General features: G+C 33.0%; 1 protein-coding gene across 1 annotated transcript; it reads right to left on the reverse strand.

Annotated features, from left to right (window-relative positions):
- Nucleotides 1–11,195: 11,195 nt before the first annotated feature.
- On the reverse strand, nt 11,196–14,277 carry LOC143571486 (ADP-ribosylation factor-like protein 8a). Its single transcript, XM_077056899.1, has 5 exons — nt 14,215–14,277; nt 14,112–14,144; nt 13,907–14,022; nt 11,408–11,569; nt 11,196–11,313 (listed from the first exon to the last, which is right to left on the reverse strand). The coding sequence occupies exons 1-5, from the start codon at nt 14,275–14,277 to the stop codon at nt 11,196–11,198; spliced, it is 492 nt and encodes a 163-aa protein (XP_076913014.1).
- Nucleotides 14,278–14,640: the final 363 nt, after the last annotated feature.

The raw sequence follows: 14,640 nt of genomic DNA on the forward strand, positions 1-14,640 counted from the left end.
AAACAACGGTTAGATATATATTTAGGGTTCATTCATACCGAGTAGCTGTTATCGTCTTTCTCCATATATATTATACAAAAAAAGGAAGACTTTTGACTAAAGAAATTGGACCTAAAAGACAAAATCTTTTGTAGCTTGCAGCAAATGGGTCCAGAATTCAGTAATCAATTAGTAAATCATGAAGAAAGAGGAGTGGGGTTACACCATGAATATATGGACAAAGAAGGGAGGCAGAGGTGTGTATATATACATGTATATTATATGGTATGGATTTCTGCAATATGTGAGGTTTATCTCTATGTAACGTGCCCCGGTTGGTCTGCTAGGGATGGCTTTGACTTTCTATATATATACATACACATGCATTCACAAAAATTAAAGACAAGCAAATCTCTAATTAACCGCGTGATTTAAACCCTCTATAATTTAAATAAAAAGAGCCATAGTTGTACCAGCAGATATCATTGAACTAAATGTTCTTTAGTCGTCTTAATAGTTTCTAACAGTTATATTTTGCAATTGCTAAATATTATCATTATTGGTCAATTAAGTTGAAATTAAGTTTTTACTATCTTGCTTAAAAAAATTAAACAGACTTTAAAATATTTGTTCAATGCACACTACAAGTAAGCTATCATTAGGTGTAAAGAGCTGTGGTTTTATTATTATTATTGTAATTATATATATATATATATATAGAGAGAGAGAGAGAGAGAGAGAGAGAGAAAGAAAGAAGGAGCCTGTGGAAGGATTAATAAACATCTCACAAGATCACCTCTCAAATTTTCACCACCTTTTTAATTAATGTGATCACAAGCACACAACGCTCATACCAACATCACCTTCTCTTTTCATGACACGCTTAATTCATTAAGACGCTCGCCTTTTTCAACATTTGAAATTTCAAATTTTTCGTTAACAATTTGATGATCTTTAAAGATATTATAGGAACCTCATTAAAGCCTTCTAACATCCTTGGTTGCAAACGTGTGTAGGCTAAACGCTTCAAATGAACAGTTTCTGCAAAGACAGTGACAAATAAGATTTTTGTCATTGATACTTCTATTTAATTTGATCAAGTTCCCATTAGCATCATCGACATATACCAATGGGGTTGGTGGTCCATTAACAAAGACAAAGCCTCAAAACATCAAGGGGTTGGACGATCTTGAATTCAAGTCTTTGGAACGACAGAAATTCATTGTTCAATAAAAAGTATCATCGACAGATAGCCACCCATGATTTTAACCATCTGCTGTGAGGTCTGAATATCATTTAGCGATTCATATATTAAGTCAAATACAAGCTCCCGCCATCATCAATCCATAAGATTGATAAAAAATGCATCATCCGTATTTCATCATCTAATGATAAGTATACAAATAGTATAAAAAAATTTAAACAAACATAAATGAATCGAAATGAATCAACGAAGGGTGTTGTATTTTTAAACAAGGAAGATTTTTGGTGATTAGCACATACTAGAATGCCCTAAACAGCGGGTCTAAACGTTACTTAGGCCCAATAGCACTGTTCACGCTTAACTAGGCTTTTCGAGAGGGGCTAATTGGGCTTTTTCTAGACAAACTACTACTAGTAGAGGTGAAAAAAAAAAACCGAATTCAGAACCGGACCCGAAAAAAAACCTGGAACCGGTTTTTTTATATCTGGGCTATTATTACTCGAACCTGCACCCGACCCTACCCGTAGGGTACGGATAGGGTATGCATTTCGGTACCAAAACCCGTACCCGAACCAGACCCGATTTGTACCCGGTAATACTCGAAACCCGGAACCGGTTTTTCCAATACCTAAAACCGGGATTTTCAAATACCCAATCTATATAACCGAAAAATCCAATGCATTTCCGAAAAAAACCCAAAAATAAGGTTTTTTCAATACCCGGAAATAGAGTATTCAAATACCACCCGACCCAAAACCGATAAATAGGGTTTTGTTTTTAGAGGCAATACCCGGACCCGAACCCGACCCGGGTATTGTCAATACCCGGTCATACCCGAACCCGATTCCATACCCGAAACTGAATATTTGAAAAATCCGATTTGTGCACCTCTAGTTACTAGCATTGCACTAGCTTAAGTCTTAATTGGTACATCCTTTAGCTTATCATCATAAACATTTAAGCAATAAAGTTTTAAGATAAATAGTACAATAGGCATAAAAGTATAAATTAATACTAAAATGTATAGTTTTTAACATGATGATAACTTATTGAACACTTTTAAGATATTTTTCTTATTAAAATATTATATTATGAGAGAACAATTATCGTCCCAAAATTCACGTTCTATGATTATAAAATATATCTCTCATGAATAATGCGAATGAAGTGTAACTTACATAGCGAAATGGCTAGTTTTAAATATTTATAAACAAAATCTTTTGGATTTGACATGACAATTTTAAAAAATTTCTTTCATTTGACTTCATGTTATTATCTTAAACAAATACACTATCTTTTAAAATTGTGTTGTGAAAACTTTGTAGCAATAAGAATAAAATATTAATATATTTTCACTATATTAGGTTATTCAAAAAGACACAAATACTGTAATATGAACGAACAATGAGTATTTGGCCTATCAATACTAAGATGTAAGAAAATGTATCTCTTCTTATAAGATTGAGGTTTCAATTTTGATGATAGCGAGTATGTAAATTTAGAAGTATATTTAAAGAGCGTGACATCTGTAAAAACGATTATAATATAAAATTAATAGATTTTATATTTGTCAAAAAGGAATAAATTGTGTAGCCTATAGATTAAACACGGAGTGAAATAGGAAATTGTATAGATTTCCATACCTTTTTTATTAGCGCTATTCTTTGCGGAGTAGAAAATGGCGTCATCCATTTCATGTAGGCTAGTTGGCGCTATGAACATAGCGCTGAGCCTCACTAAACAGAAACATCCACTAATCACTGCCATCTCCATCACGGCACCAAGGGGAAGTATGTGGTGGAATTCGATGCAAATTTTGAGGGTTTCCATGCACTAGTACGTCGTTGCCTAATGGCAAATTTCATTTGAAAAAATTAATTAATTTTAATAAATACTATAAATATACCCATCACATTATCTCAAACTTCTACCAAAATATTTTATTCTTTTCCAAACTTCTACTATTCTATTTCAAAGTCTTTTTAAAATAAAAAATGGATTCGCACTCTGGCTTATTGTCGTGCAGCTATTATCACGTTGACTTTTCCTCAGATTCAGATATGGATGACGAAGCGATTATTACTTCAAGTCAGGCGGCGACTCAACTGTTATCCAACGCATGCCAACGGAAACAACCACTTAGATTTCTCGCTATGGGCGGTGTGGGGGTGGCGTAGGGGGTAACACCGCAGAGGGGTTGTAAGGGTGGGGCGGTAGACCGGCGATAAAAGGAATAAAGGTATGGCCATGTGTTTTCTCTCTCTCTCTCTCATACACGCACACATGCATGCATGCGTACATACATGCAAGCATACATGCATACATATATACATATATATATGGTAGGGTTAACGTAAGAAACAATAGTTTTGTGAGAAACATAATTATATATCTAGACCCTTGGATTTAGTATCTAGTGGCTGAGATTAGTAGTTTTTAAAAACTGTATAGTTTTCTATTTACATGTTATAGCGTTCTATTTAGGTGGTATGCTTTATTTTAAAGTATTCTCACACTTCTCACAAAACAATTGTTTTTATTCGAACCATCTTCTATATGTGTGTGTGTGTATTTGTATTTATATATACCGATGTATGTATGTATATATATGTGTATATATATGTCTGTATATATACATGTATATATATATAATGGGCCGGTAAAAGTGGTTCGAACCATAGCGTGGCAAAATAGTGGAGGGACTTAAAAGCCCCAGGTGCATCCGTGGTGGTGATGTGGCACTATGAAAGGGCTTTAAAGCCCCCTCTGTGACATTTGCCAATTTTTATCTGTATTTGTCTTTGTATTTGGATTCGTTACACCGACCCGTTTTGTCTTTTCAATATATTCGTTTTTTGTACTTTATCAAATTATATAAATTTCTATGATTTAAAGTTTGTATCCGTTCACTTACTATTCGTATTGTTCAATTAACGAATCTTCGAGCCTTAAAAGTTAATAAACTAATCAAGTTTCAAACTATACGAGTATAAAATGTAAGCAATTCAAAGATATTAAAATATATCAAGTTTTGATTTTAGTTATATATGTTTATAAAGTTCAAGGTTCAAGGTGTAAATATAGTTAAAAACCAATTATAAAGGGTTAATAGTTCAAGGGTTAAAGTGTAAAGGTAATTTTAAAATATAAGAAAATAAGCAAAAGGCTTCCCCTCGTCCGTCCTCTTCGTTTTTTCGGTTAACCGGCCAGCTGTGACGGCAACTTTCCGGTAGCCCTTAAATACTCCTCAAAACGCCAAATTAATCCCTTTTTAATGATTTAAACCCGTTGCACCATAACGACAATGCTTAATCAAGTCCTATTACGTGTAATAACACCTCTTACGCCCGGATTTCAACCCGAAACCATCATATTATATTAAAGATTCCAATAACTCGAATTAAAAATCAAACGGTCCAATTGAGACTATAAATAGGACTCTAACTTTTATCTAAACTTGCTGCAAACATCAATTTATATAAGCAAACTCTCTAATAACATCAAATCACTCTTTTAAGTTTTACTCCAGCCAAACTACGGTTCTCCGTCAATCAGTAACTTTTAGAGGTAATTGTTGTATGCATTCTTATTGTTTTTAAGCGTCTAACAAAACCCCTAACATAAGTTAAGCAAACAAACATCGGATTAACATAACTGAAATTCTAGGGTTTGTTAGTGTAGATGATGAACTTGAAATATAATATATATGTAACTTATTCCATCCTTAAAACACAAATCATGTCTGGTCAGTGGTTGTGTATGGTCATGAAGACCCGGATTCGAACCCGGGTCACTGCAACAACTAGTTATATTTTTTAAAACCATATTTATTAATTATAATTAACTATATATATTTTTATAAATCATTTTAAATCAAAAAATTATTTATAGTCACATAAAAATCAATTACAGATTTATTTTTAGCATTTTTATCCGAAAACCAAACTTTTACAAACCCGAAACGTTCGTTAAAACTCGTAATATATATATATATATATATATATATATATATATATATATATAATCTCGTCGTAAACTTCATAAATTCTAAATGACAACGTTTATACTAAAATAAAATATACCGGTAACGCTAAAATCCCGTAACATTATTATATTCAAATTTAATGTTAATCTCATAAATAATATTATAATAATAAACCGTTAAAATTCGTTAAACTTAAATATTAAAATACTTTAAAATGTGTAAAAGTATATATATAAATAATAACGTATGAACTATAAAACCAACATCTAGTTAGATCCTTATATTATGAAATTTTCAAAAACGATTACAATAAAGTGGCAGACAAACATGCAACAAGCTGTGCCGCAACCCCTTTTGAATAACAAAACCTATCCTACTAAAAACGAAGCTTTTGGTCCTACATCCGAAGAGGTACCATGTACGACACATTGAACCCACTAAAAAAATTCACAGCCTTTGGGCCAGGAAACTAAATGTATCAAAAGCAAATGGGAGAAACACATGTTGATTCTCTAAACAAGTTTTCTCGTGTTTAACAACTTTACCTGATTCAGCCTTCAACGCAGCATGACCCACAACAAACCCGCGGTCCCTGGGACCAACAAGAGGATACAATCCTGTAAGATCCACACGGGCGTGTTTCCCACTGCCCACCCGAACACAAAAATATCAGTTGGCCGTAAAGTAGACCTACCTTCAATAGGATCCATAAGAAAGTTAACATGGGCCTCTTGTTTAGCAGATATCCCTGCCCGTGTAAGGACATCACACAGAACAACCCTAACCAAATCGTGTATGTATTTAAAGCCAGAAAGTTCTTTGCAATGCACCGCATGGTCTCCAAAAGAATCCAAACATACCTTGCGACAAATTGGGCAAGGCTCATCAGTCGGGAACACAGGGATCATTAGCCGGTACTTAAGGATATCCCGATACTCCAAAACCGAATGAGGAGCCCGAAGACATTTAAACACCGCCTTTTGGTGAGGGGATAGATCGAACTTCACTTCTAAACTCTGGACGATTCCACAAAATCTGCTAAGATTTAAGGGAGGTGTTCTTATTAGAGAACCTGCTAAGATCAAAATCTGGAAGTTAAGTATGTAAACGGTCCATCACACACCCATAATCAGAGTCCAACCCATAAATATCACAACCCCGAGGAATATGGTTTTGCAAACACCACGATTGTGCTCTCGAAGCCACAAAAGCATATGTAGATACAACCTCGGCCGAACATAGACCCAACATCCCAAAACGGGTTGGAAGTGATGCTAACCTCCATTGGAGATCCCCGAAGAACGAACCCCCACATACCACAATGTCCTAAATCGCCATTCGAAGTCCACTTTCAAATATAGAAAAATTTTCCCCACATACATAGGTTGGCACGTTCTTAAACGTTAAGAAAACAGAGTTATTTTGGCCAACATGTAATGGGATGAAGGTGCAGGAGGGGTTGTTCCCTTACGGCATTGGAAGGCCGGTGCTGGTGAAACTCCTTGGTGGTGCTATAAGCCGGGATGCAGGGTTTATCAGCAGTTTGACTATTAATTAGTTAGTAATTTTAGTGTTTTTTATTTTAACTTGTGAGAATCGATCTTTAGTTTCATATAACACACTTTCCGTTTTAATTCCAAGTTGTCATCCAAATTCAAAGGTGAGTTTTCCCCCTTTTAACGTTTTTTGTTATTACTTTAGGGGGGTAACATGTGTATCCTACAAAACTCAATTATTTATGAAATTTGCTTACAAACTACAATTCGTTACATAGACTTGTGTGTTTACTTGTTACTTGCTCAAATTACTTGCACATGGATTTCTCCAATAAAGTATGATCATACGCCCCCTTTTACACTCAGGACCTTGTTGTTATAAGTGGAAAATGGTCTCATTATCCGAGTACGTTGGTTGTTACCATCGGGAAAGGACCTTATTTGCTTTTCACAAGTTTTCATTTAATCGTATGGTTTTTATGTATTATATCAAACTGTGTGAACTCACCAACTATTAAGTTAATTGACATTATTTTATACATATGTTACATGTATGCTTATTAGAGGATGAAACAAGAGAAGACATTAGACTTGGGATTATTAATAAAATGTTTGATATGTTTCATTTCCTTGTAACTTTCTTATTTGCAAAATAACTTGTTATTTGAATCATCAATGAAATGAATAATAATATTGTCACATAATAGTGTCATATGTGTTTTGAAAAATTTGTACGTCACACTCGGGCGTATTCCGCTTTAGCCGGAGTGTTACACCCTCTTACTGAATAGCCTTACTAGACGCCATCCGCTTCAACGTGATCTATTATCTTTTTGATGACCATATTTATGATTTGGAACAATTTTTTCATCATTTTCTGATGAGTCAACAATTATTCTTACATATTTTAAGGGACTTAGAACACGCGTTTAGATATTAACAAAAATAGGAGGATGCTCGACGTAAACTAAAAATTTCTAATTTGCACAAATGCATGGCCGCAATTCGTCAATTGGCATTTGGGGCGTCGAGCGACGCTATGAACGAGTATTTAAAGATGCCCGAAAATGTGGCTTGTGAAAGTTTTCATTAATTTTGTAAAGGTATTATTATTTTTAATCATTAGTATTATAAATGTTATTCTATTTTTTTTATTGTTATTAATATAAATAAAATTGTTGATATTAAAAATATTTTATTATTATTATTTGTAGTTTTATTGTAACTATTATTAGGTTTTATTGATCTCTACGAAAACAAATATTTGAGTGGTCCAATCATCGACGGCATACAAAAAATATATGAGGTTCATCAATCGGTACATGATTCCCCTGGATGCTTAGTAGCCTTGATTGAACACATTAGGATTGGGTTGCATGTCCAACGACATGGAAAGATCAATATCATCGGAGCGATCATGATGATCCAACACCCATACTTCAAGTTGTTGCATCACAAGATTTTTGAATTTGGCATCCGTATTTTTGTATGGTCGATGCAAACAATGATATCGTTGTTTTGAATTTATCTCTTTTATCTGATGACGTCATAGAGGGAATTGCACCGGGGACATCATTCTATGCAAATGATGTCGAGTACGGTACATGTACTACCTAGTGGATGGTATTTACTCAGAGTGGGCTACGCTGATGGATAGTTTTTCATGCTCGTACGATGACAAACGTCAATATTTTAAGAAAATGCATGATTCAGTAAGAAATGATATCGAACGGCCACTCGGTGTACTAAAGTAACGATGGAGCATAATTGCTCAACTGGCGTATTTACACCACAAGGACAAGTTAGCAAACATTATGTATACTCGCATTATCTTACATAATATGTTAATTGAGGACCCGGGCCGAGGAACTTGCCAAGACGTCTACGATGATGTGGAATCGCCCACCGCACTACTAAACAACGAGAGACTTTGTAACTAACTGAAAATACAAATAGGCATAAACATTTAAATCTTTGATCGGATTTGATAGAAAATTTAGTTGAATAAGAATAATGATGAAGATGAGTAGAGAAATTGTTTGTTTAATTTTAATAACCTACATGAATATTTAGTAATATTATATTTTTGTTTGTAGTTATTCATAAAAATAATAAAAATAAACATTAAAAAGTTATCTTGAAATATCAACAAGTGTCATGATAACTAGGAAAATTGAGTTATCCCACAACACAGAAAACATGGCATTGCCTCACTTTTCACGTGACAGTGACAACGTAAAATAATTAGTAAAACTATCCTACATCACACCGTCTTAGGAGTTAGTTTACTAAACACTATTACATAAATTCAAATTCGAATTAATACCTACGTTAGTTTGAGGTTTTTGAATTATTAACAAACAAGAAAAAGAAAAATTATTATTCTAAAATGATTTATTAATATCATGTTTTTGGAATTTCGTCATATTAAAATAACATAATGGGGATATTGTGGGTCTTAGAGTATTCTCAATGAGTTCTTTATCTCCATCTTTAAAATTTAACTAAAAATCAAAATTTTTTAATTTATATATCATTTTCTACAAACTTTCTCCAACTCATTCTCCATTCTCATCTTTATATTCTTTTTTTTTACTATTATTATTTCTCTTTTTTCCATTTATAATCTTAACTTCTAACTATTTTGTTTTATTGTCATCTTCAATATAAATTGATTTCTAATATATATTTATAGAATAGTAGTTGGAAATGGAGTGTTGTAGCATTATTTATTTAAAATAATAGAATTTTTATTATTTCTATTTTTATGATTATTTTAACATTATTTATTTGTTATTATATATAATGATAAATTTGCAATAATCGGTTCGTATAGGACTATACGGTCGTTTAGCACCTGAATCGTGTCAGTTTGTGTCTAATGTTGTCGGTCATCGTTAGTGCCTCGTATAGCCCTATATGGGTCGTATAGACCTATACGGGTCGTATAGGCCTATACGGTCGTATAGACATTTTTTTGAATTTTTTTATATATTATCTGACTTGCATTATATTTTTTAGCAATTTTAAATGTTCTTCTTTTCGACCCTTTCATGTGTTGTATAGCACCACTGAAAATCTGTCTATACTCTAAACGAGTCGTATAGCACTATACGACTCGTATAGTCGTTTTCCGACAGCGATTAATAGTGGTCAAAAGGCAATCTGATTTTTTTTGGAAATGTTTTCTATACAGTCGTATAGCCCTATACGATCGTACAGGTTTTATGGTTTGTTAGGGAGCAATACGAGCCATTTAATGCCTATGCAGCTCGTTATGTCTATACGGTCGTATAGGCTGCAAAAAGCTGTTTTTTGTCCCATTGTCAGTCATTCGTACCCTATAAGGCCATATAGACCTATACGAGCCGTATAGACATGTGGGGGTGTGTATGAGGATCACATCCCTAAAATTATTTGTTATTAATACATTAACGACTTTTCAGTCTTATATTTTAAATAGGTAACCTTTAATATAAAATGTAAGTTTTGTTATTTTTCAATTAATGTTTTCTTTCATGGTATTTAAATTGAAATTTTAATAAAGATTATTCTTAACTAATAAGGTTAGAATGAGAAAAAATGACTTAACCAAAAAAACCTAATTTGGTAAATACTTTTCAAATCATCCATTTTTGGTAAATACTTTCCCTCCTTCCCTATTTTGCTAAAAAACTCGTGTTGTAGCAACACTCTAAATTTGGAGGCATCCAATATCATTTTACTAAAATTTAGATATAGATAGAGAATAGGTTGAAGTGGTTATTTAGATGATTTTTCTAAATTTTAGTAATGAAGATATGTGTGGAGAACCAATTGGGAATGCTCTTAGACTCCTAGTGCTTGATGTGAGGATCAATAAAGATAAAGATAGGATATGGGATCCGCAACCAATTTGAAACATTTAAACAAATGGGATGTTGTTTTTTCTTACACGTTTCAAGCGTCTGTAGGTTATGGTTGATGCATTTTATACGAATACAAATACAGGTTGTGATCGGTATAAGGAATCAATGTGATTGCGAGGTTAGAATGTGATTAACTCATCATCAAAATTCAAAAGAACTATATAAAAATTCTAGGCGTTTAATGTTGTCAAGAAGTATTCAAATACTCCTCTCATGTAAGGGGTGATATGTAAGTTGTGTTTACGAATTATAACTACGCCCTGGTCTTACCAAAGACAACACTTCTTAGTTCCTTAGTTACATAAAGCATATTGAACATTTTTAACCGTTTCAAAACTCTACATCAAAGCTTGCTTATGTGAAAGTAAGACCAATATCAAGTGTCCCGATACTCCAACTAAAGTATCAAAACAATTAAGTGAATGAAATTAAGCACCAAAACCTAAACTCAAAAGTAGAAAAAATAAAACAAATCTTTTTGAATCCCAACAACTCAATGATTCATAAAGATATACAAGGAATTTTTTTCGCAAAACAATTAACACACATTAAGATAATATTAGCAACCTCCAACTCAATTACAAGAACAATAAACAAGATTTAAACAATTTCCAAAAACCTTTTCAACTTTCAAATTTGAAATGCTTGATGAGACAATCAATGACCAAGTCAATATTCGTTGAGTTCTTGCACGAGATCATATTGCAACACAATTCTCTATCCGTGATCGATGCCAGTTCCCTGCATTAATGTTACATATATAGAAATACTAAAAATATAAACATATAACTTATCTAAAATGCACATGTAATATATGATGTTGGTTGTTACTTGCATTTGATCAGTTAAAGCTTGCTTATTAAGTGCACCCTCTTTGTCAATTTTGTTTCCCAAAACAAGCAAAGGTGTTCCAATCAATGATTTCTTGCTTAATAGATTATGAAGTTCACTCTTTGAAGTGCTCAAATTATCTTGATCCGCAACATCAACAACATAACTGACCCATACATAAAAAGAAAAAAAAACACTCACCTTCTATAACCCGAACTTGTTTTAACCCAATACCAATCTTACCAATTTATATTTTGTTTACTCGTTTAATGATAGTGGCATTAGTAAGGGTGTCGGTTAAGTTTACTACAAAATTAACACGTTCAGGTCCGTTCACGTAAAGGGATGTGTATGGGTCGGTTTGGGGCTTAAGCCGAAACAAAAAGCGAAATTTTGGGTTTTTTATTTATGAAAATCGTTCGCTTTCAGTTTTTTCCCTGTTTTGATGGTTGGGTTCGCGTTCGTTTTTGGTTATGCAGTTTGGTCCTAGATTTTTTCGTAAACTAGTAGTTAATTTTTATACATTTGGGAAAAATGGAATGAGCATAGAATTTATAGTCTTAAACAAATTGTTTTATGTACGTTTGTATTTTTATTATAATTTAGTAAACTTAAACTACTAATATGCAAATATAAAATAAAATTTTGGGTAAACAAGTTGTCTTCTTTGTTAATCCGTGGAAACTCATGGCTTGTCTAATTTCACGTATCTGACGTAAGGGTAAAGTTAAAATACAAAGGACAACAAAAATGAGAAGTGTGAGAAGGAATCCAGTCCATTGATTTTAGATTTAAATGGTTGATATTAATTTAATAAATAAAAATTGATGAAAAGGGCATTAAGGTAATAACCCACATTTGTTGACTTTTTCTCTCCACATGCAAGACACATGTCAATTCCCCCATCATTTTAAAATGTCCATAACTTTTTCATATGACATTATTTTTTTTAAATAAATTCACCATAATAATAAGCGTTTTTTTATCTTTAATATGAGTATTATATTGTTATATAAAAATAAAAAAAACTAATGGGTTTTTTAATTGTGTTTTTTTTGTTATTCATTGTGTCATTGTGTTATATATATTCACCATTGTGTGTTACGTTTTAGGCTTTTATGTTATACGTATTCGCCATTGTGTCTTACGTTTTAGGTCATTGTTTTATACGTATTTACCATTATGTTTTACATTTCAAGTTATTGTGTAACATGTATTAATGACGAAAAAAGACAGAATGGTGTGCGAAAAGACACAATGACGAAAAAAACACAATGGGGTGCGAAAAGACACAATGACGAAAAAAGACACAATAATAAGCAAAAAGACACAATGGTGTGCGGAAAGACACAATGATAAGCGAAAAGACACAATAACGAAAAAAGACACAATGATAAGCGAAAAGACACAATGGTGTGAGAAAAGACACGATGACGAAAAAAGACACAATGGTGTGCGAAAAAACACAATGACGAAAAAAGACACAATGATAAGCGAAAAGACACAATGATAAGCGAAAATGCACAATGATAAGCGAAAAGACACAATGGTGTGCGAAAAGACACAATGATAAGCGAAAAGACACAATGGTGTGTGAAAGGACACAATGACGAAAAAATACACAATGATAAGCGAAAAGACACAATGGTGTGCGAAAAGACACAATGGTGTGCGAAAAGACACAATGGTGTGCGAAAAGACACAATGACGTAATTTTTGTTTTAAAATTTGTATAACAAAAATCATACTCATATTAAAGATAAAAAACGCTTGTTATTATGGTGATATTTTTTTTTTTTAAAATATCATACGAAAAAGTTATAGACGTTCTAAAATGATGTGTGTATTAACATGTGCCTTACATGTGGAGAGAAAAAATGTGTACAATTACCTCTATACCCTTTTTCTTTTGGTCCCCGCTTGACACATGTCAATTATCTATAGCTTCTCACACTTCTCATTTTTGTTACCCTTTGTAGAATAACTTGACCCATATAATACGTGGGTTTGTGTAAAATTTTCCAGTCCATGTCAGAGTTGATCCTTAAACTTACGAACACGACCCGTTTAACACCCTATGCATCAACATAACCAAAACAAAATGTTCTAACTTAAAAATAGTAATGCTTAGTCATATGAACCGAAAGTTTAGTGAAACATTCATGAACCTTCCCGTGAGAGGTTCGTTTATTTAATAATTAAACCAACATGAACAAAATTTTTTGTTCATTTAATTATGTATACGAAGCTGAACACATGTTTTGTTCGTTCATTTATGCTAGTTTACGTTCATTCATTATGAACTTATATTTACCATGAATCATTCATTTATACTATGAATGAACATAAACAAGCACAACATGCTCATTTTCTTTACGGATGAACACAAACAAGAAAACCTCAATTCATTTTTTTTGTGTTAAGTTGTTTGTTCGGTTAAAGTTAAACGAACGGACACAAACATGCTCCATTCGTGTTCCTTCACAATGAGAGGGGATCTTGCACAATACCACAAACCACACGACAATATCGCTCCCACCGTGTTCGAGGTTGACCAGCAAGATCCCATAGCGTTATCATTACATTTTCTTTCATTACCTTGCGTATACGAAAGTCGTACTGAAAATGAATATCAAAATCAACTTTTATGTTAAACTATTGACACACAATTGGTACTTAATTTGGCATTAAAACAAGAGTAAACTCACTGTTCGTATCACATCTTCACTATATTCACCAGTCTACAACCAAACCAAAAGAGATTAATATAATTAATAATACGTAATAAAAAAAGTGGTGTGACATACTTACAGTAACAACGTTAGCAAGTGATGTTTTCCCAGCACTCTGGAGCCCTACTAAAGTAAACTCCATTTCCATATCGTTACATTCCATTTAGGATCAGGAGTAGATGTAACTGAACCTGCTTTTCATATATCTCTCGGTATTTGGGACCATATTCACAAATCACAATGATAAGATCAAACTACATATTTATCCATAGCTAGCATAAATCAATTGAGGATTACCTTAAAAGGCAGTTGAGAATGGCAAGCCAAGACGATCAAAATATAGATTAAGTTAGTTGCGAATTGGAGTTAAACTTAAATGAATGATTGGCTTATTAAAGACGAATTAGCAGCTCAAGTTTTACATGGTTGGTGGAAAGCTGGAAGCGTAGACTTGTAATATGATTGGCGCATGTAATCCACTTGCGTTGAATATGATGTTGTGTGA

This window comes from Bidens hawaiensis, unplaced genomic scaffold (assembly GCF_021521415.1).
Source record: "Bidens hawaiensis isolate Kalapana, Puna unplaced genomic scaffold, B.hawaiensis_p1.1 tig00001336_1, whole genome shotgun sequence".
NCBI classification, from domain to species: Eukaryota; Viridiplantae; Streptophyta; class Magnoliopsida; order Asterales; family Asteraceae; genus Bidens; species Bidens hawaiensis.

Bases quoted from the DNA above. Each gene is read 5' to 3' on its own strand.
- LOC143571486 (XM_077056899.1), bottom strand. From the start codon at position 14,277: ATGGAGTTTACTTTAGTAGGGCTCCAGAGTGCTGGGAAAACATCACTT. The intron at 14,023-14,111 runs GTGAGTTTACTC...ATTCATTTTCAG, and splicing joins GTGAAGATGTGATACGAACA to TACGACTTTCGTATACGCAA. The intron at 11,570-13,906 runs GCAAGATCCCCT...TGTATGGGTCAG, and splicing joins CGTGTGGTTTGTGGTATTGT to TTATGTTGTTGATGTTGCGG.